Raw genomic sequence first — 27,854 nt, 5'->3', positions numbered from 1 at the left:
AAAAATAAGACAGAATCTTATGTTATTTTTTTCTCCGAAAGATGGAGATGGGTTAGGGCTTATTTTCAGGGGATGTCTTATTTTTTTCCATGAACAACAATTCACATTTATTATTGATCAAAAAATCAACATTTATTCACATATAATCATGTCATAACACACACTGCACATACACATGTATACACTATAGCAATGCCAGGTAGGCCAGGAGGCTGGGGTTAAAAGGAACCTGTCCCCAGAAATAACGCTATTAATCTGCAGATATGCGGTTAATCTGCAGGTTAACAGTGTTATTATGGTGCCCGGTGCCTGCATGCAGCCAAATGCAGCAGGGAGAAAATTAACTTTATTCTCCCCGCCAGCATTCGGTTTCAGTCATGGGGGCGGGCGGCGGCGCCAGTTCAGTCACAGAGTGGCGGATATAACAGCGCCTCCTGTCAGTCAGGGCCGGGGGCGCGGTTACAGCTGCCACTCAGTATACTCAGCACTGGCCGGGTGCACCAAACTGCAAGTATCAGTGGTTGCTATGGATATTAGCAATTTTGTTTGACCGAACTGGGGCTAGCTCAGTGGTGTCTAAAGTAGTCAGTATACTGTTTAGTTAAAGTCTGGACAAGGTTAGGGATTTCTGTTTATCATGTTGTTGTTTTGGTGCTGCTCAACCTGTGGAAAGCAATAAAAACTGCATGTGTTTGAACCAAAGCTGTTTTGCCTGTCTGAACGCTACTTAAGGCCTAATGCTTAATGCCTACCAGATAGAGTTAATCCCTACAACACACACACTGCACATACACATGTAAATATACACACACTGCTCACACTGTACAGTCATGGCCAAAAGTATTGAGAATGAGACAAATAGTAATTTTTCCAAAGTTTACTGCTTCATTTTTTGTAATGGCAATTTGCATATACTCCTGAATGTCAAAGAGTGATCAGCTTAACAGCAATTACTGTACTTGCAAAGTCAATATTTGCCCAGAAAATGAACTTTAACCCCCAAAACACATTTCAACATCATTGCAGTCCTGCCTTAAAAGGAGCAGCTAACATCGTTTTAGTGATTGATTCATTAACACAGGTGTGGGTGTTGATGAGGACAGGGCTGGCGATCAATCAGTCATGATTAAGTAAGAATGACATCACTGGACACTTTAAAAGGAGGCTGGTTCTTGGTATCATTGTTTCTCTTCAGTTAACCATGGTTATCTCTAAAGAAACACGTGCAGCCATCATTGCACTGCACAAAAATGGCCTAACAGGGAAGAGTATCGCAGCTACAAAGATTGCACCTCAGTCAACAATCTATCGCATCATCAAGAACTTCAAGGAGAGAGCTTCCATTGTTGTCAAAAATGCTCCAGGGCGCCCAAGAAAGACCAGCAAGCGCCAGGACCGTATCTTAAAACAGTTTCAGCTGCGGGATCGGACTACCAGCAGTGCCGAGCTTGCTCAGGAATGGCAGCAGGCTGGTGTGAGTGCTTCTGCACGCACTGTGAGGCGGAGACTCTTTGAGCAAGGGCTGGTTTCAATGAGGGCAACAAAGAAGCTGCCCTCTCCAGAAAAAACATCAGGGACCGACTGATATTCTGCAAAAGGTACAGGGAGTGGACTGCTGAGGACTGGGGCAAAGTCATTTTCTCTGATGAATCCCCTTTTCGATTGTTTGGGACATCTGGAAAACAGCTTATTCGGAGAAGAAGAGGTGAGCGCTACCACCAGTCTTGTCTCATGCCAACTGTAAAGCATCCTGAAACCATTCATGTGTGGGGTTGCTTCTCAGCCAAGGGAATTGGCTCACTCACAGTCTTGCCTAAAACACAGCCATGAATAAAGAATGGTACCAGAATGCCCTCCAAGAGCAACTTCTCCCAACCGTCCAAGAGCAGTTTGGCGCCCAAAAATGCCTTTTCCAGCATGATGGAGCACCTTGCCATAAAGCAAAGGTGATAACTAAATGGCTCATGGAACAAAACATAGAGATTTTGGGTCCATGGCCTGGAAACTCCCCAGATCTTAATCCCATTGAGAACTTGTGGTCAATCATCAAGAGACGGGTGGACAAACAAAAACCAACAAATTCTGGCAAAATGCAAGCATTGATTATGCAAGAATGGACTGCTATCAGTCAGGATTTGGTCCAAAAGTTGATTGAGAGCATGCCAGGGAGAATTACAGAGGTCTTGAAGAAGAAGGGGCAACACTGCAAATATTGACTTGCTGCATTAACTCATTCTAACTGTCAATATAACCTATTGGTACTCATGATATGATTGCAATTATATTTCTGTATGTGATATAAACATCAGACAAACACTAATAAAAACCAGAGGCCAGCAGATCATGTGAAAATATAATTTTGGTGTCATTCTCAAAACTTTTGGCCATGACTGTACATACCAGCCTGTCTCCTCTTCAGTTCCTCTAGACTCCTGTAGTTAAAGGACCTTTGGTCACATCATGGTCACATGACCGTGATGTCACCGAAGGTTCTTAAGCAGTTTTAACCTCAGAATAGAAATACTGGGGGCCTTTAAGAGAGTGGGGGCCCTGGGCAATTGACTAGTTTTCCTACTCCACAACCCCCAAACGCTGGTCCTGGCTGTAATGAGGGCTTATTTTTGGAGTACGGCATATATTTCAAGCATACTTTAACAATTCTTTAAAATCATGGTAGGTCTTTTTTTCAGGGTTGGTCTTATTTTCGGGGATACATGATAGTAGCAATTTCACATTTTACTCAGTTCTATATCCCTGATACCCATGTTTGATGATAGATACTATAATGCATTAGTCTGTTTTTATTACGATTCTTTGACCCATGATGAGTACACGTCTCTCAACATGCAACTGCAATCTTATCAGAGGAGGCAGGTCTTCAGTTGCTTTACTTGAATCTTTTGGAATCCAATACAAAATCTAAAACAGCCTTTCCAACTATTTATTATGCATTATGCCGGGGAAATATGGCAACTTTGGCCATGACACAGGTCGCCGTTGTACACAGAAAATATATTTTACCACCAAAAATTACCTAAGGAAAATATGCCTATGGTCTAAAGTTAATCAGGTTTTTATGTTAAATGTATTTTTAAAACATTTGTGATCATGATTTTTTTTCAATTTTCCATATCATCATTGCTCATATTGAAATTTTTCAGAAAGCGTACAATTTTCACACTAGTCACTAAGTGTAATCATAGACTCATACTTCCTGTTTTGTAGAGATAATTGTTCTGCACCACATGGATAAAGGCAGCACTAAACTGGCTCTGACACATTGGCTATTATAAGGGATAAGGAAGAGGTGATCTGTGAAAATGGTCAGTTGTGTTATATACTGTATATAGAATTGGTGTGAATCGATTTGTAGGACTTAGTCCAGCGGTTGTGTCTGTAATCTCTGGCTGCTGGATGCAAGTCCTGAGAACCGACTTCTATCTTCAGCCATCTGCCGCACCTGTTTTGATTAGCCGGCCTGACATGACATCACGTGTGTGATGATGTCACGCCAAGCTTATAAAGAAGAGAGACGGAAGAGGTGTCATCTTTTATTATAATCCTACCTGTATTAATAATGACTGCTTTAAAGCAAACTGTAAAGAAAAGGAAGCATGAGTCTAGTAAGAGGCTTACTGGCCAGCTTGAATATGCATGATTTCATATTTTTTTAAAAAAACTAGATCATGATATGGTCAATTGAAAAAAACTGATTAAAAGGTAATTTTCTGATGCTACATTCCTTTTTAAGCACTACTCCAAAGTTTTTTTTATTGTAACACTGGAGTGGTGCCACTAATCTAAGTTCCATGACCCTACTCTTATACCTTCTAGCTGCCATCTTCATCTTTTATCCAGTTCGTCTTCTGCAGGTTGTGACCTGCCGGATCGCTAGAGTGTTTGCTGGGCTAGCCAGAAGTTACAACTCAATATAAGTCTGAGAGCCAGAACGAGGAGTGAACGAGGCTCTCATAGACTTACATTGAGAGCTTGTGACCCTGACTTCAACTCAGTCAGAAGCTGCGGTAACAAGATGGCGGAGCAGGACTAGAGCGGTGCCAGGAACAACTTTAGGCCACAGCCCCACTATCAGTATTTGGTTAGTATTCAGTCAGTATTTTTTCTCAAGATTGGGAGCCAAAACCAGGTGAGGAACAATCAGAGAAAAGGTATAATAGAAACAAGTCACCAATTCTGCATTTATCACCCACTCCTGGTTTTGGCTCCCACTCCTGAGAAAAAATACTGACCAAATACTGATAGCGGGGCCATGGCCAAAGATGGTGACTGGTAAGTATAATATCAGGGTCTGGGAACATAGACTAGTGGCACCACTTCAGCGCTAAAATAGAAAAAAATAAAAAGCTGGGGGTAGTAATTTAGGGCACAACCTTCTTAATGAGCTGTGTCTAGTGGAACAGATAGTCTGTGCCTCAAGCCTTTTTTTGATAAATCAGGTAATATTACTGTAACTACCTGGCTAAAAATATAACTGCCTTTGAACTGCCCTAGGTTTTGCACAGATAACATAGACAGTAATATCCATATTTTACAAATCCACTTAACTTAAATTATATTTACCTATTAGCCGAATAAATGACCACTGTACACCAAGTGCAAATGACCTTTGCTTGTCAGGTACACACCTAAAAGTAGACATTTTTTAAAGTCATAAAATCCTGCACAAATTAACAATACAATGTTTCTAAATACAATGTTTCTAAATGTGCGCAAAAACTACAATGCAACATATTTTCGACATTTTGCGCCTCTTTAAAGAACATTAAGTCCCATCTGTCAAAACTAAAATGCTAATAACATACCTAGTCAATCTATAATATGGTGTGATAGGGATAATATGATTGGCACTGTAATAGGGATATTTTCAGTGTCAGACTGGCCCAGCAGAGCATCGGCGAATTCTCCGGTGGGCCCTACCCCTTGCTTCTGTATGTTTGGAGCAGAGAGACTTTGACTGAAGTCTGGAGCAGCATCTAAGATAGTACTGACATCTACATTGAGTTCTGCAATACTACCTTAATAAAACTCTCTGTGCCACCTTAACACCTCCTTCCTTCCTTCAATCCCACTCACACACAAACTTCTGTCTTCTTTGCTGTAAGGGCAGAGATTGGGAGATGGTCTGCAGGCTGTAGCTAAACTGAGTGGAGCTGTTTCAACTGCACTCAGCAACTCAGCTGTAAAGTAAGGTTTTCTGTATCTATATTTATTGGGTATGAGTTTATTGTGTACACTGTGCGTGAGCACTTATACTTTTGTATAATGTGTGTATAGCTACTAGTGTGAGTGAGGGGGGCCCTCATTCAGTAAAGGGTGATATGGGTGGTGGGGGATGGAGCCCTCCAACAGTTATGGGTGACTGGGGGCCCCCATCCCACAACACCGGTATCATCCTGAATGAGGGCCCCCACACTCACACTGACAGCTTTACACGCGTTGTACATGAGTATACACATTCATCCGTGTTTCCAATAACCGCACTTATTGCATGCAGATTTTGCTGCGCATTTTACCCTATGCAATGCAAAGGGTTAAATCCACAGTGAAAATCGTCACAAGGAATTGACACGAAGTGGAATTTTGTCATTTCACTGTAATAAATTGAAACTCTGTATGCAATGGAAATATAGCGCTTGTGCTGTACCAGCTTATAAACGCTGATTCCATGTGCAACTCACATGAGACCAAGATATACTAGGTGAGAATTACAGCGGGCTATTATTTACTTGATGTAAAAATGTTGTAAATCATTACCATGTCCATATAATCCACTACTATCACTGGGACTGGTTATCAGCCAGTGTAAGAGCTAACAGGCAGCCTGTTGTGCCCAGTGCCGATCTCTGCTGACAGAGTTGTCACTAACTGCTCCTGCCAGCAATTCGCGACTTATGCTGACATCACAGTTGACAGAGCAGCTTTTTCTTCACCACTTTGCTCTGTTGACAGGGCATGACAGCCGACATCATCTGATTGACTGCCAGCTCCCCGCTGCCTAACTGTGGTCAGTCGGTTGTCAATCAGCATGACCTCGGAAGTCATGCCCTGTTGACAGAGCAGTCCGGAAGAAGAAGAAGAGCTGCTCTGTTGACATAAAGCAGCAGGAGCGTTCAGTAACAGCTCTGAGCCAGCATCGGGTAAAACAGTCAGGTAATTAACAACTACCAGCCTGTTAGTTTTTAGGCCCGTAGTAAACAAAATCCTCGATAACTACGCAAACACAGGGGTATTGAGAACAGCCTAGTTGCCCTCAGAATTGGACCATGCAATGTGACAGGCTACCTCTGGGGTGACTGCTGGCTGGTGTTTTTAGGGTGTGAAGGGACCAATATCCATAGACCTTCCCATCCTGAGAGTATCAGTTTGCTGCTGTCATTTTTACGTTGATTGGTTATGTAGAATGAGAGGAGCCCGTGTTATATTTGTTTTCTAACTATTCATTTATGCAGAATCAATCAGTCTGTAGTCCACTATACTTTGGCCATTAATTTTCTTTAGAGTAGAAGCAGGTAATTTTTGCCTTTTGAGCCCCTGGTTATTTTTCCAAGCTAATACAGGATAAAATGTTGACACGTGCAACAACCTAATTTACTTATTAACACATTTTTTTTTTTTTTTTTATGGATCCGCACATTTCATAACCAGTCAATGCAAAACCAACAAAAGAAAACTGATCCTCTCGGGATGGGAAGGTCCTTAGATGCTGGTTATTTCCTAATCTAAAAATAATTGCTTGCAGCCAGCACAAACTATCACATCGGATGGTCAGTTTCTGGGAGGTAGCCAACTCCTTCCCAGTTCCATTGGTGCATTAGGCAGTGAATTAGTAATAATGGGGGGGGGGGTCAATTTTTGACGCAACAAAACAACGCTGTCGGACACTAAGACCCAGGGAGAATAATTTAAAGGTTTCTGTCAGACACCTCCATTACTGGTGCCATAATGAGTGTTACAAAAAACAAAAATACTTTATGGAAAAACAAAACCACTACCCTACATCATCCCCCTTTGACCATTTTATTAGCCAACTAGGTCCCATGTTGGTCCAATGTAGTCCATCAAATCTAATGTAGTTCATGCAGTGATAAGAAAAATGAAAGATATCTCTGATATCTTAATGTTCATAGCACTGTTCTCCTTTTTGTTGCAGACTTTAACCTTTCTTATTTCTATAGTAAATGGATGGTGGGGCCCAAGAAGGATGTTCTCTGGTGGGCCCTGTGTTCTCCAGTCCGACACTGGATTCTTTTGCTGGCTCTATTATAGGGGCACTGTGGCTGACATGCTAATAGAGACACTACAGCTAGCTCCATAAAGGGGACACTATGGCCAATGCTGTAATTGCGATATTATAGCTAGCTCTGCAAGAGGGACACTGTGGATGGCACTGTAATACAATGACCAGGTCTATAATAAGGCACTGTGGTTGCCTCTGTAATGGGGACACAGTGGATGCTTCTGTTATAGGGACACTGTAACAGGCACTATAATAGGAACACCATGGCTAGCTATATAATGAGGCACTGTAATTGACTCTGTAACGGGAAAACTGTGACTTAATTTGTAATGGAGACACATTATCTAGATCTTTAGAGCAGTATAATGGGGACATGGTGGATGTTTCTGTAAAAAGGACACAGACAATAATTTTAATGTGAACGCTATTGCTGGTTCTGTAACAGAAACTGTGGATGGCAATTTCATGGGGTAGTGGAACTGGCAATGCTACAAGGGCAGAAATATCATTCAAGTAAACTGTGTGGCTGCACAGGGGCCTAAGAGGTAAGGGGGCCCATTTCCACCTCCAAAACATGTGGAATTACACATTATGATGACCTATTGGACTACAAAGGACCTTTTTTACTGTTCTTCCACAGGGGGCCTTTTCTCTCTGTATCCGCCAATGCAATGATGTTTATTCAAAGTCAGGTGAAGCAAACCAAAGTAGTTCTGGATCAGCTGTACTGCATGGAACAAGTACTCCATACCATTAGAATAGGTGATAAAATCAGGAACTATACATTTATCTCAATCATGGAAGGGATTCAATACTTTTTCATTTAGCTGTAGCTGTGAGATGATCAGAACTTACCAGAACTTTTGAAATGGCTTCTTTACATAAAGTTAGGAAATTTCCAGTTAGAAATGAGTTATGAGCCACATAAATCACCATTAAAACTGGAAAAAGCATTTATGTAAATAAGATATATCCCAGCCAAGACCTGTTTTACATAACTGACAATTCCAAAATTGCGGACATTGTGAACTCTTGCATTATTTTCTTGGACAAGCCATAAACACAACAGTTTCTTGAAATTTCTAATTTGATAAATGTTTTGTGACAGCATTCACTACCAAGAAATGAACCTTCATAACTTGAGTAGCCTTGAACATGACCATCACCAATTGGTAGGACAGTAACCGAGGCTACAAAGAATTACTAAGTGCAATATAACTATGAGGGAAATGTGTTGCATTATATTACTGTAAATGTTTCAAAGAGAATAGATTTTTGCCACCCGAGAGTAGAGTGATGTAGAGGCAGAGTTCCTGATTACAGTGATGTGTCACTTACTGGGCTGCTTAGTATAGTTTTGATAAAATCACAGTTTTTTCAGCAGGAGATTATCCCTAGAGCACTTAGTAAACCTACTGCCATGTAGTCCAACCTCGCCCCCATCACTGATTGTCAGCTTTCTGCCTATGCAGAGTATATACAGAAAGCTGCCAATCAGTGATGTGGGTGGGGTTATACAGAGCTCAGCATTCACAGAACTGGAAGATCTGCAGCAGATAAAACAGGGATTTTATCAAAACTGCTGCACCCAGTAAAGTAAGTGATGTATCACTGGAATCATGGTCTCTGTCTCTACATCATACAGCTCTCAGATGGGGTAGCAAGAACCTGGTGACAGTTCCCCTTCATAAAAATATACTCAGCTTTCTCATAAGACCATTGGTGGTGTATACACGGAGTGTTTATAAGGCACACAATAATTGTACATCCTCTTTAGTATTGGGTGAACATTCTTGGATAAGATTTCGCTCACTCTCTCAAGATTATGTCACTATTTGGTCATTTTTACTCAAGTTTTGGTGTTATCCAATGCTACTACAAAATAGATTTAAATTTTGAGCCCATCTATGGTGCAGGGGTGCCAATTTTACTTTTTATTTTTTGTTATTGTTTTCTGGACAGCTTACCAAAAAATCACAGATAGACAATATTTTTTACTGACACATTGGAAAACCATAATAAATCATTATGATTATAAGTGATACATATCTACAGCCCATAATTCTGATATGAAGATATTATCAACATTCACTGTAAACTGTAAAATGATGATAAATACAGTCAAAATAATCAATATAAATTTCTTCAACTTGGCCACCCTGCTATGTGTCTCTGGCTAGCTCAAGTCATGACTTGGAACAGTGGCCAACTATATGGAAAACGGGTAATATATTATCAGTGTTAAAAGGGGAAATGCCTAGTAACATGGCATAGAACTTCATGTACACACTTTTCAATATAACTTAAAAAAGTTTCATAAACAGTTACTAACCTTAGAATGGCTATCGTTATTGGTGTGGCAATCATGAAGGTGGATACAACAACAAAAAAGAAAAACACCATGAACAATATCAAGTTAGTACATGAAGTTTCACATTTTCCAGGAACAGCATCGGAAACATTTAAGCTAAGTGTCCTTTGTGCTATTTCCCGGACTGGATTCCCAATACATTCACAACTAGTATAAATCTGTAAGACACAATGAATATGACTATGTTAAAAACAAACAAAAAGAACTATGAGTATGGAACTCAGGTATTCAACGAATGGTACATGGAGCCTAGCAGTAAAGGGAACAATTATTTTTTCTTACTTAAATGTAATTTGGCCAAAAATTATTTTTGCAGTTGGGTTTCATTAAAAATGTTAAACTGTTTGCCTTCTATTGCCTTTGTGTTGTACAATCTATTGTAGGCTACAAAATGAGTTAACTGAGGATCCATCAGTGAGCTTGTTCTGTTGGTCTGATGGGAGAGTTTGCAACTCTTACCATTTTTTTCTTAGCTCCTCTCAGCTGATTTATGATCATAGACCACATCAAAGATGAATGCAGAGAAACAAAAAGTCTGTAAAAGTAAAATTGTGCAACATTTTTAATAAAACCCAATTTAAATAAATGATTTGGGGTTTTTTTTATCTTCAAATGCAAATATTTCAGGAAAAAAATCCCTAAAAGATTGAACAACCCCTTTAGTGTATTAACAGAAAATGCCCACTTGTTTAAATGAAGATTGTATTTTTAATTTTTAACATGTTTTTAACTACTGGTGTTTTAAATTTTCCATATCATTGTCTATATTTAAATAATAATACTGTAGTTTTGCAGTTTTCAGTTTTTTTATTGAGCATTTAGAGAGCATTGATGCGATATGCTAATGACACTCGGCTCCAGCTCTGCTGCGAGTGGGAGCCGAGTGTCAGTGCTCGGTGCTCCGATCCTCTCGCACAGAGAGGATCACAGCACAGCTGCGGAGGGGACAGAGAAATTAATTTCTCCATCTCCTCCATTGCCGGCAACTGCAAGAATCGCACTGCACTCGGGTGATATCCAAATGTAGTGCGATGTTTCACACGCATCCATAGACTTATATGGATGCATGCGATCCGAATTTCGCATGCAAACGCGGCATGCTGTGTTTTTTTTTTCAGTCTGCTCAGAGCTGAAAAAAAACCGCATATGAGCACACCATCATAGATTAACATTGGACCGAATGCAATGCGATTTTTTATCGGATTGCATTCGTTCGATTTAATCGCAAGTGGGAGCGAGCCATAACACTGGCCTCCTAACTTCATAAAAGACTGATATTTGCATTTATATAAACATCACTTCTCAGCAGTCATCTCATCACCATCACAGACAGGAATGCCAAGAAAGGTAAAAAGCAAAGATGACCAATTTAATTTAAAATTAATCTGAAATTTTAAGAATTCAATTTGCACAATTCCCCTTACCTGTCCCACCACTGCCACTTCCGGCACAGGTCTCTCCGGTCAGCTGCTTCTCAGTCTTTTTCTTCTGGGTCTCCTTCAGGCGACGCACATCACTAACATCAATGTTATGCGTTGCGCCCTAAGTGACCTTGTGGAGCTTAATCAGCGACTAAGACCCAGTGTGAGGATAACACCAAATAGAAGCCAATCGGAGGACACAGGTGGGAGCGATGGTGGCGGGACAGGAATGTGAAGGGTTGATGAGAGATCAGTAAAAGAGTTTATAATTTTTTTAACCCATTCCCAGCAGATTCAATGCACACCGAAATTATTCAATGCAAATCTAATCTGTAGCCATCTCCCTTATTTGAGAGAAACTGATCGAGTGGAATTTTGGAAGATTCACTTCACTCTAGTAAAAAGGAACGGACTGGAAGATTAGACCCAGAACACACAACGGGATCTGCTATTGACAATAGTTCAAGGTTACAGGACATCTTTTCCCCTTCCTGCACAGAGACCTCTACACAGACCACAGATCATGAAAACTCCAAAGTCAATAAACATCTCCACACTATTTCTGTGACCCATGTGGCTCTGTATAAAGCATTTCTCTAAATGCTGTTAACAGCGGTTCAGGTAAGATGATAATCCATCCATGTAATTGTGTCCAGAAAATAAATGAATAAAAGAATCTGCCATCAGAAAGTTAAAACAGATAGGAAGAATATAATATGTTTCAGTAACTTTTTCAGTTAGTAAAAATTATGCATTATATTATATACAGGTGCATCTCGCTAAATTAGAATATCATCAAAAAGTTAATTTATTTCAGTTCTTCAATACAAAAAGTGAAACTCATATTATATAGAGTCATTACAAACAGAGTGATCTATTTCAAGTGTTTATTTCTGTTAATGTTGATGATTATGGCTTACAGCCAATGAAAACACAAAAGTCATTATCTCAGTAAATTAGAATACTTTATAACAAGAGCTTGAAAAATGTTTTTAAAATCTGAAATGTTGGCCCATTGAAATGTATGTTCGTTAAATGCACTCAATACTTGGTCGGGGCTCCTTTTGCATCAATGCGGCGTGGCATGGAGGTGATCAGCTTGTGGCACTGCTGAGGTGTTATGGAAGCCCAGGTTGTTTGATAGCAGCCTTCAGCTCGTCTGCATTGTTGGGTCTGGTGTCTCTCATCTTCCTCTTGACAATACCCCATAGATTCTCTATAATAGATTCTCTATGGGGTTAAGGTCAGGTGAGTTTGCTGGCCAATCAAGCACAGTGATACTGTTGTTTGTAAACCAGGTATTGGTACTTTTGGCAGTGTGGACAGGTGTCAACTCCTGCTGGAGAATGAAATTTCCATCTCCAAAAAGCTTGTCAGCAGAGGGAAGCATGAAGTGTTCTAAAATTTGCTGGTAGACGGCTGCGCCGACTTTGGTCTTGATAAAACACAGTGGACCTACACCAGCAGATGACATGGCTCCCCAAACCATCACTGATTGTGGAAACTTCACACTAGACCTCAAGCAGCTTGGATTGTGGCCTCTCCACTCTTCCTCCAGACTCTGGGACCTTGATTTCCAAATGAAAATTGGAACTCTGAGACCTTGTGGAGTGTGTCAATGACTGCCTTCTGGACATCTGTCAAGTCAGCAGTCTTCCCCATTATTGTGGAGCCTACTGAAACAGACTAAGGGACTTTTTTAAATGCTTAGGAAATCTTTGCAGGTGTTTTTTGTTAATTATTCTAATTTACTGAGATAATGGTTTTTGTGTTTTCATTGGCTGTAAGCCATAATCATCAACATTAACAGAAATAAACACTTGAAATAGATCACTCTGTTTGTAATGACTCTATATAATATGAGTTTCACTTTTTGTATTGAAGAACTAAAATAAATTAACTTTTTGATGATATTCTAATTTAATGAGATGTACCTGTATTCCCTTTTAGTACCGTGCTTTCCATAATATCTGTCTCAGACATCTTCTGCCAACCAGACTTTCTATTCCTGTGATTATTGAATAGATGTGGTAGGTGAATTTCCATAGTTTGCTCTGTTACAGATTACTGTGGTTGGCACTGTCAGGACTGGACTGTGACTGAAATTCAGCCCCGGTCTTTGAAAGCATACAGTCCCCCTCCACCTCCCACCCACTTCCCGAGATGGGGGTCTTTATTGCAAATATAACTGTGCCTGACATTGGAGGAAAGCAATGGTGCACATTAATTCCATTTCTCTGCTCCTCTAAACAGAACAGACAAAAAGAATGTGCAAATGAAAGTGTGAACATTGCCTAAAAGTAGTTACTGAACAAAATCCTGTATACCAAGACCAATACTACTAATCATACCGCTTTTAAAGGGTAAGTACAATCATTCTGATCATTACCAAGCACAACTATACCAAGCTCAATATTACCACCAATACTGCTATATACGAGACAAATAATACAGACAGGCCATAATAACCAAATATTACCAGCATATATAGTAGTGACTGAATAATCCTGCTATTCTTGCATGCCCACATTAAGACCAGCACTCAAAATGTCAGTCTTTGATGGGAGTGTTTCTTTATCTTCTTAATATAGTGCAGTCATCATATTATATGGCATTGTGTACTTACAATTGTTCATTTTGACTTTTTACCCAGATAATTCTTTGCTTTTCTCTGCTCTATGTAAAAACAGGAAGTCTCTTGTCCCTCTGCATTTATCATTCCCCTCTTCAACTCCTGTTAAGACCCGAACCTTCAGGAGGGGAATGCATGGCATTATTATGCATTGTTTTCCTCTCCTGAACGGGTTAAGTGGCTGGAATGGTTTCCCGCCGTGTTTTTTCCCGCCATGCTGGGGATTGGTTCAGGTAGCCAGCCTGTCAGTGAGGTGTTGCAATATGGGGGAGGAAGGTGCCCTGTCGTGGATCCGTCGATGCCTGGACCAGGATGAGGGAGATGTGCCCGGACTGAGTGCCGCCCGCAGACTGAAGGGAGAACAGGAAGCGCTGGAGGAGCGCATCTCTGCCGCTGAGCCGGAAGCCCTGATGACTTCATCCGGCAGTGCGGTCGTGCGTGCCGGAGCCAGGAGCAAGAGGAGGAGAGTGGTATACTCTCCATCCCCAGTGAGGGCGCACGGGTCACCCTACAAACAAGGACCAAGCTGGCCTCAGTTGACCACCGGCTGGAGGGAGCCGTTGCTTGTCCTGAGGCTGCCGGTCCACAAGCTGGAGAGCCCGCAGAGAACGAGGTCTTCAGGCGTGATGACAGTCAGGACGGGTCGCCTGAGAGCGGTGAGTATAGCCATCCAGATACACACTACGCTCTGGAACAGTTGTCACATGTATTGTCCTCATTGAGGGATTTATTACAGCCCCCTGCTGTGCCTTCTAGGCCAGCTAGTCTGTCCTCCAGGGCCCCGGGTGTAGCTGAGGTATGGAAGCACTTAGACCAGGGCCTGGGGGGGCGAGAGGGGGGAGCAGGAATCCATGTTAACTCCTGTAGCCTCAGGGGTTAAAGGGGTAGGGGAGGATTGTTATAAGGAAGCGTTAGTATGCACTGTCTCCCCCCTAGGTTATCACTTACCCATAACAGTGAAAGAAAATATTTGGCGTAATGAATATTTGGATATCTTGTCTTTGCTGCCAGCTTCTAAGGACTTTTTGTCCCAGCTGGAGAAAGACGATGATAGCCGCAAGCCTTTTGTATTTACCCCAGTGTTATGGGTGAGAGGTTTCCCAGCAAGTGTTCAGGGCTTTTCCAACATGTGGAAATAGTATTGGAAGCATACAAACACTTTGGTAATTTGAGCTGGTATTTCTATGATGAGAATTTTAGACAAACTATCAGTATACCCATCCCTTAGATGGGGGGTTAAGGATGTAGGTTTGAGGCTGAACCTTATGTTGCCCTCCAAACCTGCTAATGTTCAGCGCCAAATACCGGCTCAAACTAGAATGAGGAAAGGTACTTGCTTCGCTTTCAATAAAACACAGTGTAAATGGCCCAACACCTGCAAATACAAACACGAGTTCTCCTTTTTGGAGGGTCACATCCTATGTTCAGGTGTTTTAAAAAAGCGAGCCAGTCAGGACAGCCCTCCACAAAGGAGCACCTTAACAAGGGCATTGACTCCAGTAAATCTGGAGAAAATGCGCCACTGGTTAGAGCAGTACCCAGACCGCAAGAGAGACAGCCTACTAACTAGTGGTTTAACGGAGGGTTTCTATATTCCCCAATTCCTGGGGGAAGGCTGCATATGGGTGAATAATTTAAAATGTGTGGATCTGTACCTAGAGGTGGTAGAGAGTAAATTAAATAAAGAAATAGTGGAAGGGAGAATAGCGGGCCCCTTTAGGGTGCGTCCGTTTAAAAATTTTCGTCTATCACCTCTGGGTGTAGTCCCTAAGTGTAACATACCGGTTGGCAGGCTTGCATGGTGCACCATCTCTCACTTTGCAAGATCGCAAACTTGATCTTCAGTCCAGTCTGCTAACCTGACTTCTATTCATGCTGTCGGTTTGTCTCTGTTCTGACTGCTTAGGGTGGCGGCCCAGTTACTTCCTGGTTTTTGTAGCTGCTGTGGGCTCACTCCTAATGCATCCTCAGCCTATTGCTGTCTGTCACTGGATATTTAAACCAGCTCCATCTTGAAGCTGGTACCTGAGCAACTATTATATTCAGAGGGCTTCTTGTCTCTCATGTGCCAGGTCCTGTTCTGTTTTTCTTGCCTGTCCGCGTTCCTGGAGGCTGTATTCCCAGGCCTGTCTGAACACGCTCCTAGCCTGTTCGTCCTACCTTCTGGGGGTCGCATACCCAGACCTGTTGTCTGTCTCTTCTAGCCTGTTTGTCCGCTTTTCTTGGGACCGCATACCCAGACTCACTCCTGTATCTCGCTGCAGTGTCAGTTCCTGTCTTAACACTCAGTTCCTGTCTGAGCACTCTCCTAGCCTGTTACCTGTTTATCTTTATGTCTGTACCTTTCCTTTTTCTACAGAGTCTGAACCTGCACCTAACTCCTACTCGTTGTCGCTGTACTTCCGTTTGTGAGTTTGGAGTCCACTCGCTACTTCTTTGCAAGTACTTTGTGTGTATCTGGTTCTGCCTTTCCCTTCCAGTCTGTTCAGTGTGAACAGAGCCCTGTCCCCTCTGCTCTGTCTTTGCTCACCGCTTTGGCGGTTTTCCCCTTGCTCTGCCTTGCTTACCGCCCCGGCGGTTTATCTCTGCTCTGCCTTACTTACCGCTCTGGCGGTTCCTGCCCGCTCAGCCCTGTCCACCGCACCTGCGGTTTCGCTCTGCTCAGCCCTGTCCACCGCACCTGCGGTTTCGCTCTGCTCAGCCCTGTCCACCGCACCTGCGGTTTCGCTCTGCTCAGCCCTGTCCAGCGCACCTGCGGTTTCACTCTGCTCAGCCCTGTCCACCGAACCTGCGGTTTCGCTCTGCTCAGCCCTGTCCACCGCACCTGCGGTTTCGCTCTGCTCAGCCCTGTCCACCGCACCTGCAGTTTCGCTCTGCTCAGCCCTGTCCAGCGCACCTGCGGTTTCGCTCTGCTCAGCCCTGTCCACCGCACCTGAGGTTTTGCTCTGCTCAGCTGTGTCCACCGCACCTACGGTTTCGCTCTGCTCAGCCTTGTCCACCGCACCTGCAGTTTCGCTTTACTCAGCCCTGTCCACCGCACCTGCGGTTTCGCTCTGCTCAGCCCTGTCCACTGCACCTGCAGTTTCGCTCTGCTCAGCCCTGTCCAGCGCACCTGCGGTTTCGCTCTGCTCAGCCCTGTCCACCGCACCTATGGTTTTGCTCTGCTCAGCTGTGTCCACCGCACCTACGGTTTCGCTCTGCTCAGCCTTGTCCACCGCACCTGCAGTTTCGCTTTACTCTGCTTGATTACCGCATCTGCGGCTCTGAACCCGTCTCCCAGTCTGTACTGGACCCTACCCAGCCTGTGCTCTAACCTGCCTGTTCCTGTATTCCCCGGTGTTGGTCAACAGCCGTGTCCGGGGTCTGACCTGAAGTCGCACCTGGTCCCTCTGCTCGGTTCCTTCCTGGTGCACGGCGTCGTAGCCGTCGTGCGACCTGGGTCGGATTGGGTTGATACTTAGTTATGCCCCTCCAGGCACTTTCCGGTTCATGGCACAGTGGGATCACTACTCACGCACACGCCAGTCAGTCCGGGCGTGTGCATAACACTAAGAAGGAGCCAAATTTGTTTAGGATTATTCACCACTTCTCATATCCATACGGGTTTTCTTTAAATGACAGCATTGACAATAGCGTTATTTCTGTTAACTATACATCATTTGATACGGCAGTGGAGATAGTTAAAAGTTTTGGGCCTGGGGCTTTAATGGCCAAGGCCGACATAGAATCTGCCTTTAGGCTGCTGCCTATACACCCTAGTGGGTTTAATTCTCTTGGTTTTCGGTTTAATGGTTCTTTCTATGTAGATAAATGCCTGCCTATGGGTTGTTCAGTATCGTGTTTTTATTTTGAGGCGTTTGCTTCATTTATGGAGTGGGTGACAGCAGTCAAGTCCATGAAAGGCGGTATAGCGCACTACTTGGACGATTTTCTTTTTGCAGGCCCAGCTGATTCTGATGTTTGTAGTGAGCTGTTAGCTATCTTTCAACCAATTTGTGTGGAGGTATCCCGCTAGCTAGAGGGAAAACTATTCATCCAGTTAGTTGTATTGAATATTTAGCTATTGTAGTAGATACAGTTAGGGGCGAGTGTCGATTACCTTTAGTTAAGATTGACAAATGTAGGAATGCATTGATAGCATTATTCAGTAAGAAGAAAGCAATGGTCAAAGAGGTTGTGTCTGTGTTGGGTTTGCTAGCCTTTGCGTCTAGAGTTATGCCTATGGGTAGAGTTTTCAGTAGACGCTTGTCCGCGCACATCGCAGGAGTTGGGAACCCGCAGTTTCATGTGGGCATAACCAAGGAGGTCAAGGAGGATTTAGAAGTCTGGTTAGAGTTTTTGCAGTACTTTAATTGCCTATCAATTTGGTGGTCTGCTTTTGTTGCTGAGGTTGAATAGGAGTGGTATATGGATGTAAATTCTTCCTTAGGTTTTGGTGTCTATTTGGATGGTAAGTGGTGTGCAGAGAAATGGCACCCTGCCTGGTTAAAAAAATGGTGTTTTAAATAATATAATTTTGTTAGAAGTTTTTCCCATTTTGGTGTCAATAGCGATTTGGGGAGAGCAGTTGTCTAATAGGAATATTCTCATTCATTCCAGTAGGAAAGGAGTAGTTCTTGCTGTGAATTGCTTGTCAAGCAAATGCAAATTAGTAGTTAGACTGCTCAGGCATTTAGTTCTGTTGTGTCTCAAAAGGAACATTTGGCTGAAGGCGGTAGGAGTTGATAATAAATATAGTGCAGTTGCTGAATCACTTTCTCATTTACAGTTCTCGGATTTCTTCAGGCTCGCACCCCGCGCTCAACGGATAGGAGAGGATTGTCCAGGATATTTGGGGGGAATAATCTGGGCCAAATAATGGAATTGTTGCAAAGGTCACTAGCGGGTTCAACCTGGAAGGGTTACTTGGCGGCTTGGGAGCTGTGGTCAGAATTCTGTGCGGGTGGCAGGTTAAGAGCTGACAGGTGTTCGGAACAGACTGCTTTAACTTTTGTGTTGACATGTATTGATAAAGGGCTTGCATATTCAACAACAGCGAAAAATTTATCCGGTATTTCTTTCTTTCTTAACATTCTGGGTCAGCATCCAATTAATGATTATTTTTAATTAAGCAGGTATTGAAGGGGTACAAGAGGAAGCGTTTTTTTCTTGATGGAAGGTGCCCGATTTCCCCAACTATGCTAAGAAATCTGTGTGAAGTGGCATTTCCTTGTTGTTATAATGAATTTGAAGCTATTTTTATTTTCCACAGCAGTCGTTTTAATGTTTTTTGGAGCTCTTTGTATAGGTGAGCTGTTACCCAGAAGTAAGAAGGGCACAGAAGGATTGTCATGGCAGCACGTGAAGTTGGAAAGAAAATCATTAATGCTTTTTATAGCTAGGTCAAAGACAGATCAGTCCGGTAAAGGTTGTGGTATTCATTTAAAATGTTTTTTCTGATGCAGCTATCAGTCCAGTCTGCAAGGTGAGTAGCTACTTGGATATTCGCCCGGCAAATGGAGAGAAGTTCCTGCTTCATCGGTCTGGTGAGCCTCTGACGCAATTCCAGTTTAGGAGTATTCTTAAAAAGTGTTTGTCGGTGATGCTTTTTCTACCCATTCCTTTAGGATTGGTGCTGCGACAGAGGTCGCCAGATTGGGATTGAGTGAGGAAGTCATTAAGAGATTGGGAAGGAGGGATTCGAAATGTTATAAGTTGTACATTAGGAGATAACTAACACTATTGTTTTTCTGTTGTAGTTTTTCTAGGTGTCACAGTGTGGATTTTGGGCCATTCATTTATCCGATGGGCTGAATGGAGGGCGCAACAGCGCTGCTGCGGGCCAAATTTATCATTGTCTTCTGATAAAGTGAGAATTTTTTGGTTTGGAATTAGTGGACAAAGATGGGACGGTCTTTTGGATTAAGTAACCCTAATGGGTATTTGAGCTCTGGCCCCTGACATCATTATCGTACACCTAGGAGGAAACGACATTGGGAAGTTGGGCACTATTGACCTGTTATTCCAGATGAAGAAGAGTTTGTTAGAGTTAAAAAAGTCATTTTATAATGTTAAGATTATATTTTCTGAGGTTATTTCCATGTTTTTTGGGTTAGGTCAGCGGAGCTGAAGTTTTGTGAGAAAATACGTAAAAGGTTAAACAGGTCTTTGAGTAAATTCATGCCACTAATTGGTGGGTTTTCATTTAGACACGTGGATTTGGAAGGAGGATTGCCAGGCCTTTTTCAGGTTGATTGTGTTCACCTATCTGATGTAGGTCTTGACATATTCAACCTAAATTTACAAGCAATGGTTGAGTTGGCCCTTAGTGGGGCGGGGACATGCATGTCTTTTTAGTCACGATGGCCGTTTGGAGTTAGTCGTTCAGGAGACTGAAAGGACAGCAGGTTGGTAAGGTAAACGGGCTTGAGCTTATGGCTAAGCTGTGGAGTTATAAGAGTTTTATTAAGGTTATGGTTTTTAAATATAAGAATTTTTAATAAAGGCCGTGGCCATAAATTTTTCCAACCAAATCTGCGTATGTCATGTTTATTGAGTGTGGTAAATAATAGGTTTTTTGAAAGTAAGGTTAATATGCAGTATAATGCCATGACCCAGCCATGACCCAGTTGCCACACTCCTCCCCCTGCCAGGGACTTTTGCAGTGGCTTATGACTTATACAGGGAAAATTGACCTCTGGGTTCTACATAGTGCTTAGAAGGATTGAGCTAGTCAGTCTTTAGTCACATGTTGTCATAGACCTAATGGAAAATGGAATAATTAGCTGGCTACAAAGGCAAAATGAGCAATTGTAAGCTGCAGTGCAGTATAATATGATGATTGTAATAGATTAAAAGGATACAAACTTTTATGGGAGGAGGAGTGCTTCTTTAATAAATCGGGGATTAAGACTAGTTGTATAATAGGGCCACTGTGTTTCCCCAAGGGAAGTTGTCAACTTTGTATAGCTGTATTCCTAACATAGCATAAAATAAAGTATTAAAATAGGCTAAGGATATTTGCCCACTATTTGAATACTCTTTTTTATGAATAATAAGATTAAAACAAACTAGAGAAAAACGCAGAGTTTGCTCAAACCTACCTTGGTATCACTGGAAACAGCTTGAGAGCTACATCCTGCATAACATGCTGAAAAATACTGCACTCCATCAGCACCACAAACTGGGTCGTAAAATGAGCGAGCACATGAACAGTTACTGTTACATGGGGCCCCCAATTCCCCATCGTTTACAGTCCTAATAAAACATAAGGCCAAAAAAAGAAAATATATTCAGTGGAGGTACAATGTACAATTTTTATATCAATGTATTCAACTTTAATTGAGTATAACCCAAATGTTTATATGCCACCCTACTCTTGTTCTACTAAGGGTGAGGTACCGTCTCTAAAGGGTATGTGCCATCATTGTTTGAGCTACAATCAAAATTAAATTTATTTCAATATGAAGAATAAAATAAATAAGTCACATGATTTTTTTTAAATGCCCTGCACTTTTTTCTTTTTTTAGGAGATTTTAGTTAGTAATTAATAATTCTAAGGGATGTTCTCGTGTCTAAATTAGGTCACGTTCACACGTTGAGTATTCAGTGAGTTTTTTACCTCAGTATTTGTAAGCCAAAACCAGGAGTGGAACAATCAGATGAAAAGTATAATAGGAACACGTCACCACTTCTGCATTTATCACCACTCCTGGTTTTGGCTTACAAATACTGAGGTAAAATACTGACCTAATACTGAACATGTGAATGTGGCCTAAGACTAAGGTCTGGAGCTTCAGTGGTGGCTATGATAATTCACATTGAGGCTGTGTGCCCACGATGTGTTTTTTAAGCATTTCCGCAGCGACAAAAACGCTGCAGAAACGCTTAAAAAACGCTTGGTAGAAGGCCTGCCATGTTCCCAATGATAATCTGCATGTGTTGTGCACATGCTGCAGAAATTTCCGCTGCAGATTATCATTGCGGAAAAAACGCAGCACTACAAATTATTTTGCGGAAGCGCTGCGTTTTCGCCGCCATTGACTTGCATTGGAACGCATGGATTATGCATCAATGCGTATGGTCAGTGATGCGTATGGTACCCGGGTGTGGAGGACAGGAGACTCTCCTCCGGACCCCGGTACCATGGAACCTGTGAAAAAAAGAATAAAATAAAAAATAAATGTTATATTTACCTTCTAATGGCCCCCACTGCACTCGTCCTCCCATGCCGGCAGCTCGCGGTGGACTGAAGGACCTGTGCTGACGTCATAGTCATGTGAGGGCAGGTCCTTCAGTGCAGTGTACCGCGATCTGCCGGCAAGGGACAACGCAGCGAAGCAAGACTGCGGGGGCCATCAGAAGGTAAGTATAGATTTATTTTTTTATTTTTTACCATTCTTTCGGTCACAGTATATAAATCCATGCTGTTTGCATGGATTTATATAGTGTGACCAAGTTGACAAGCACTTTTCCAAGTGATGCTAAAATCGCTTGGAAAGCGCTTGTCAACCCGCATGCGGAAATGCAAGTGAAGAACGCTTCACATCCGCATGTCCCTGGCAGGAAAACGTATGTACAATCCGCATGTACAATCCGCATGCGTTTTTTCTGCCAGGGAGATGCAGAAATGCTCAGGAAAAATCCGGAGCATTTCTGCATCGTGGGCACATAGCCTGACTGTTAAGCCTCATTCACACGTCAGTATTTTGCATCAGTGTTTGAATGCCAAAGCCAGGAGTGGAGCTTAAAAAGAAAAACTATAAATTGAAAGACTGACACCTGTTCTGTGATTTGGACACACTCCGGGTTTCGGCATACAAATACTGATGCAAAAATACTGACATATGAATAAGGCCTTAGAGTTTGCTCACACCAGCGTATAAATATCGGTCTCATTCTCATCCAGAAGAGTGGGACGATTTTCTCTCACTTGTCATTTGTATGCTGTACATATGCAATCCATTTTTTTTACTCAGCAGCTATTAACCCCTTTACGACCTTGATATTTTCTGTTTTGGCATTTTCGCTTTTTGCTCCCCTTGTTCCCAGAGCCATAGCGTTTTTATTTTTTGGCCAATATGGCCATGTGAGGGCTTATTTTTTGTGGGATGAGTTGTACTTTTAAACGCCATTACTAGTTTTACCATATCATGTACTGAAAAATGGTCAAATTGCAAAAAAAATGCAATTCCACAGTTTTTTTTTTCCACATTCACTGGATGCTAAAACTGACCTGCCATTATTATTCTCCAGGTCATTACGAGTTTGTAAGTTTGTAGACACCAAACATGTATAGTTTCTTTTTTATTTAATTGGTGAAAATAAAATTCCCCCCCCAAAAAAGGCGCCATTTTCCGAGACCTGTAGCGTTTCCATTTTTTGGGATCTGGGGCCGGGTGAGGGCTTATTTTTTGTGCGCCGAGCTGACGTTTTTATTTATACCATTTTGGTGTAGATACGATGCTTTGATTGCCCATTATTGCATTTTATTGCAATGTTGCGGTGACCAAAAAAAGGTAATTCTGGCGTTTGGAATTTTTTTCTCGTTACGCCGTTTAGTCATTTACCGATCGGATTAATTCTTCTTTTATATTGATAGATCGGGCCATACCAAATAAGTGTATTTGTGGTTTATTTTTTATTATTTTAGTTTGAATGGGGCAAAAGAGGAGTGATTTAAACGTTTATTTTTTTGCTTTTTTTTAATATTTTTAAAAAGATTTCTTTTACACTTTTTGCTTGCCTCTATAGTCTCCATATGAGACTAGAAGAAGCAACTATCTGATCACCTCTGCTACATAGAGGTGATGAGCAGATCACCTCTATGTAGCAGAAATGCTCCAGTACTATGAGCACCGACCAATAAGTGGCGCTCAAAGTGATCTTTACATGACAACTAGTGATGAGAGAGTATGTTTTGATAACCCTTTCGCCGAGTATGCTCGGGCGAGCACCGAGTAGTTACAGCTGCTCGGTGTTATGTTTGAATCACTCCCGTGTGCATGATTTGCGCCTGTTTGACAGCTTTAATACATGTGAGGAATGTGTAAGAAATAGACATTGCTCACATGTATTAAAACTGTCAAACAGTCGCAAATCATGCACACGGGAGTGATTCAAACATATCACAGAGCAACTGTAACTACTCGGTGCTCGCCAGAGCATACTTGGCGAAAGGGTTAACAAAACATACTCGCTCATCACTAATGACAACAACCTGCTGCAGACCCAGGGTTGTCATGCCCACCCATCAGTGACCCGCGATCACATGACGGGGTCACCGATGGGCAGGGTAAGTGACGCGCTTCTGGCGAGGCGCTGTTAAATGCCGCTGTCAGAGATTCAGAGATTGACAGCGGCACTTAACTGGTTAACAGCTATGGGTGGATCATGATTCCACCCGCGGCTGTTGCGGGCACATGTCAGCTGTAAGAATCAGCTGACATGTGCCCGGTTCAGTGCGGGCTCAGCTCCGGAGCACGTGCTGAACCGGGGGTGATGGCCTGGGGCATACTAATACACCCCAGGCCAGTAAGGGGTTAATGTTTTACAGGACTATTTACTTTCCTATGCTACAGAACTGTAATGTATCGGTAAAAATCAGATGCCATCCTGATGGTCCGTGCATGCGTTTTTTTTTCTCTCTCACTGTCCGATATCGAAGTGAAATCTCAGCATGCTGCAATTTTTTTTCATGATGAATACAGCTGAGAAAAAATGCACAGATCAGCACTGTCTGATTAAATAACATTGGTCCGAGTGCAATACTATTTTTTATCATATTGCACTCGTCCGTTTTATACGCAAGTGTGAATGAGCACTTACACTGAAGCGAATGGGAGATCTATCTGTGGTCCATCATCTGTCATCTTATGAGGAGTGTGCTACATTGTGTAGTCTGAAAGAACCTCCGCCGTGATTCATGAATATCCATTGCAAGCAGAATGCATTTTCATAGGCAGTGAAGGTCATGTTTGGTCACAAGTAGTGTTGAGCGATACCTTCCGATATCGGGAAATATCGGATCGGATTGGATCGGACCGATACCCAAAAAATATCGGATATCGCCGATTCCGATACCGGAAACCAATGCAAGTCAATGGGACACAAATATCGGAATAAAAATAAACCCTTTCTTTCCTTGTAAGTTAATTCTACATGAAAGAAAACAACTAAGAATAATGTAGAATGTATGACATGAAAAGCCGGCAATTAAGCAGCGGCACACACCGGTACCTGACAATTTATAACAGAAAGAATAGAGCATCACACATAGATTAGATACATAGAAACATGTCAGTCACATATATAAGAAGTACAGTGATAGTGTTGATTACTGTACTTGTCATTTAGTGTTAAAATAAAGGATTTATTAAAAAAAAAATTGGCGTGGGGTTCCCCGTAATTTTAGTCTCTAGCGGAGGTTAAGCAGACGGCTGGGGCAGATGTTTGAAGCCTGGGAAGGGGGTAATACCCACGGAGCTTCCCAGGCTACTAATATCAGCCCCCAGCTGAATACCTAGCCTTTACTAGCTATTAAAATGGGGGACCCCCAAAAAAATGACGTGGGGTCCCCCCTATTTTAATAGCTAGCAAAGGCTAGGCAGACAGCTGGGGGCTGATATTAATAGCCCAGGAAGGGTGCCATGAATATTGGCCCCCTCCCAGGCTAGAAACACCAGCCGTCAGCCGCCCCAGAAATGGCGCATCCATAGGATGTGCCAATTCTGGCACTTAGCCTCGCTCTTCCCACAGCCCTGTAGCAGTGGCAGTGGGGTAATAGGGCTGGGGTTGATGTCAGCTTATAATGCCAGCTGACATCAAGCCCAGGTTAGTAATGGAGAGGCGTCTATAAGACACCCCCATTACTAACCCCATAGTCAAATTTTAAAAAAAACACAAACACCCAGAATAAAGTCCTTTAATTGAAATAAAGACACAATTCTTTATTGTTCTAAATTAAACCATACTTACAATCACCCCCATTCCAGCTGAAGCCAACGATCTCCTGCAATAAAAGTAAAATAATAAAGCAACCTCATCCTTACCTTTCCATGGTTCCCATGACGGCTCCGGCTTTGCTACATTCACATGACAGGCTGGACCGCAACCGAAAGCTGCCATCCAGCTTGCCATGCCCCTGAGACTGAGAAGCGCAGGCATGCTTGCGCTCCTCAGTGTCTCGCTGTGACGGCATAAAGATGAGCCGAGGTCATGTCCAATGAACTCAGCTCACCTCATGCACGTCACTGACAGTGTGGGAAAATTCCCCTGCGCTTGCAGTGAGCGTGAGAGAATTCTCCTGCTGAAGCGCTGAGCGCAGGAGAATTTTCCCACGCTGTCAGTGACGTGCATGAGGTGAGCTCATGTCCAATGAACTCAGCTCACCTCATGCACGTCACTGACAGCGTGGGAAAATTCTCCTGCGCTTGCAGTGAGCGTGAGAGAATTCTCCTGCTGAAGCGCTGAGCGCAGGAGAATTTTCCCACGCTGTCAGTGACGTGCATGAGGTGAGCTCATGTCCAATGAACTCAGCTCATCTCATGCACGTCACTGACAGCGTGGGAGAATTCTCCTGCGCTCAGCGCTTGAGCAGGAGAATTCTCCCACGCTGGGATGGCATTGAGATGACAGGCTGGATCACAGCTGAGCGCTGCCATCCAGCATGCCATCCTTCATAGACACTGCAGAGCGCAAGCATGCCTGCGCTTCTCAGTGTCTGCGGCATGGCAAGCTGGATGGCAGCTTTCGGCTGCGATCCAGCCTGTCATGTCAATGTAGCAGAGCTGAAGCTGTCGTGGGAACCATGGAAAGGTAAGGATGAGGTTGCTTTATTATTTTACTTTTATTGCAGGAGATCGTTCGCTTCAGCTGGAATGAGCGTGATGGTAAGTATGGTTTAATTTAGAACATTAAAAAATTGTGTGTTTATTTCAATTAAAGGACTTTATTCTGGGTGTTGTGTTTTTTTAAATACTTTACTAGAAATTCATGGCGGTCATGTCTAATATTGGTGTGACCCCGTGAATTTCGGGCTTAGGGCCAGCTGATAATGCCAAGCTGGCCCTAACCCCTTTATTACCCAGTGAGCCACCGCACCAGTGCCCTGGATGAGTTGAGTACAGCGCCAGAAGACGGCGCTTCTATGAACGCGCCATTTTATGGGGTGGCTGCGGACTGCAATTTGCAGCGGGGGGGGCCCAGAAAGCTTGGACCTCCCTGCGCTGCGGATTCCAGCCCCCAGCTGCCTAGATGTACCTGGCTGGACACAAAAATAGGGCGAAGCCCCACGTATTCATGAAATAATTTAAAAAAAAGGGGGCTTCCCTGTATTGTTGTGTCCGGCCAGGTACAAATAGGCAGCTGGTGGTTGGGGGCAGCCCGTTCCTGCCTGCTGTACCTGGCTGGACACAAAAATAGGGCGAAGCCCCACGGCAATTTTTTTTAAATTATTTCATTAAATTCTTGAAATAATTAAAGAAAGGGCTTCCCTGTATTTTTGTTTCCAGCCAGGTACAAATAGGCATCTGGGGGTTGGGGGAAGCCCGTTCCTGCCTGCTGTACCTGGCTGGACACAAAAATATGGCGAAAGCCACGTCAAATTTTTGGTGAAAAATTCAATATAATTTAAAAAAAAAACACATTTAGGGACTGCATCTTTATTAACCCCTCCATGTGAGGGGTTAATAAAGATGCAGTCCCTAAATTATTATTTTTTTATTTTTTAATTAATTTTTCCCAAAAATTTTGACGTGGGCTTCACCATAATTTTGTATGCCAGCCAGGTACAGCATCCAGGAACGGGCTGCACCCAACCACCAGCAGCCTATTTGTACCTGGCCAGACACAACAATATAAGGAAGCCCACGCCAATTTTTTTTTTAATAAATCCTTTATTTTAACACTAAATGACAAGTACAGTAATCAACACTATCACTGTACTTCATATATATGTGACTGACATGTTTCTATGTATCTAATCTATGTGTGATGCTCTATTGTTTCTGTTATAAATTGTCGGGTACCGCTGCTGAATTGCCGACCAGCTTTTTTAAAGAGACGGTGCATGAAAACACTATTATTATTTTTAATAAATCCTTTAACACTAAATGACAAGTACAGTAAGCAACGCTGTCACTGTACTTCATATATATGTGACTGACATGTTTCTATCTATCTAATCTATGTGTG

The 27,854-nt window shown here is 42.6% G+C and overlaps 1 protein-coding gene across 3 annotated transcripts in view; it reads right to left on the bottom strand.

Moving 5' to 3' along the window:
- The window catches only part of SLCO4C1 (solute carrier organic anion transporter family member 4C1), a 221,891-nt gene that overhangs the window by 20,010 nt on the left and 174,027 nt on the right, over window positions 1-27,854 (bottom strand). For all 3 annotated transcript variants that reach the window (XM_073677952.1, XM_073677943.1, XM_073677935.1), the window contains 3 exons: window positions 20,765-20,918; window positions 9,591-9,787; window positions 4,582-4,646 (listed from right to left, as the gene is read on the bottom strand). In XM_073677952.1, coding sequence (XP_073534053.1) covers window positions 4,582-4,646; window positions 9,591-9,787; window positions 20,765-20,918 — 416 coding nt within the window. The remainder of the gene's footprint in view (window positions 1-4,581; window positions 4,647-9,590; window positions 9,788-20,764; window positions 20,919-27,854) is intronic.

Source organism: Phyllobates terribilis, unplaced genomic scaffold, assembly GCF_046119375.1.
Source record: "Phyllobates terribilis strain yellow unplaced genomic scaffold, ASM4611937v1 Scaffold_1__5_contigs__length_1240528914, whole genome shotgun sequence".
In the NCBI taxonomy this organism is placed as follows: domain Eukaryota; kingdom Metazoa; phylum Chordata; class Amphibia; order Anura; family Dendrobatidae; genus Phyllobates; species Phyllobates terribilis.
The sequence above is the reverse complement of the archived record's forward strand: the minus strand, read 5'-3'. Positions and strand labels throughout refer to the sequence as shown.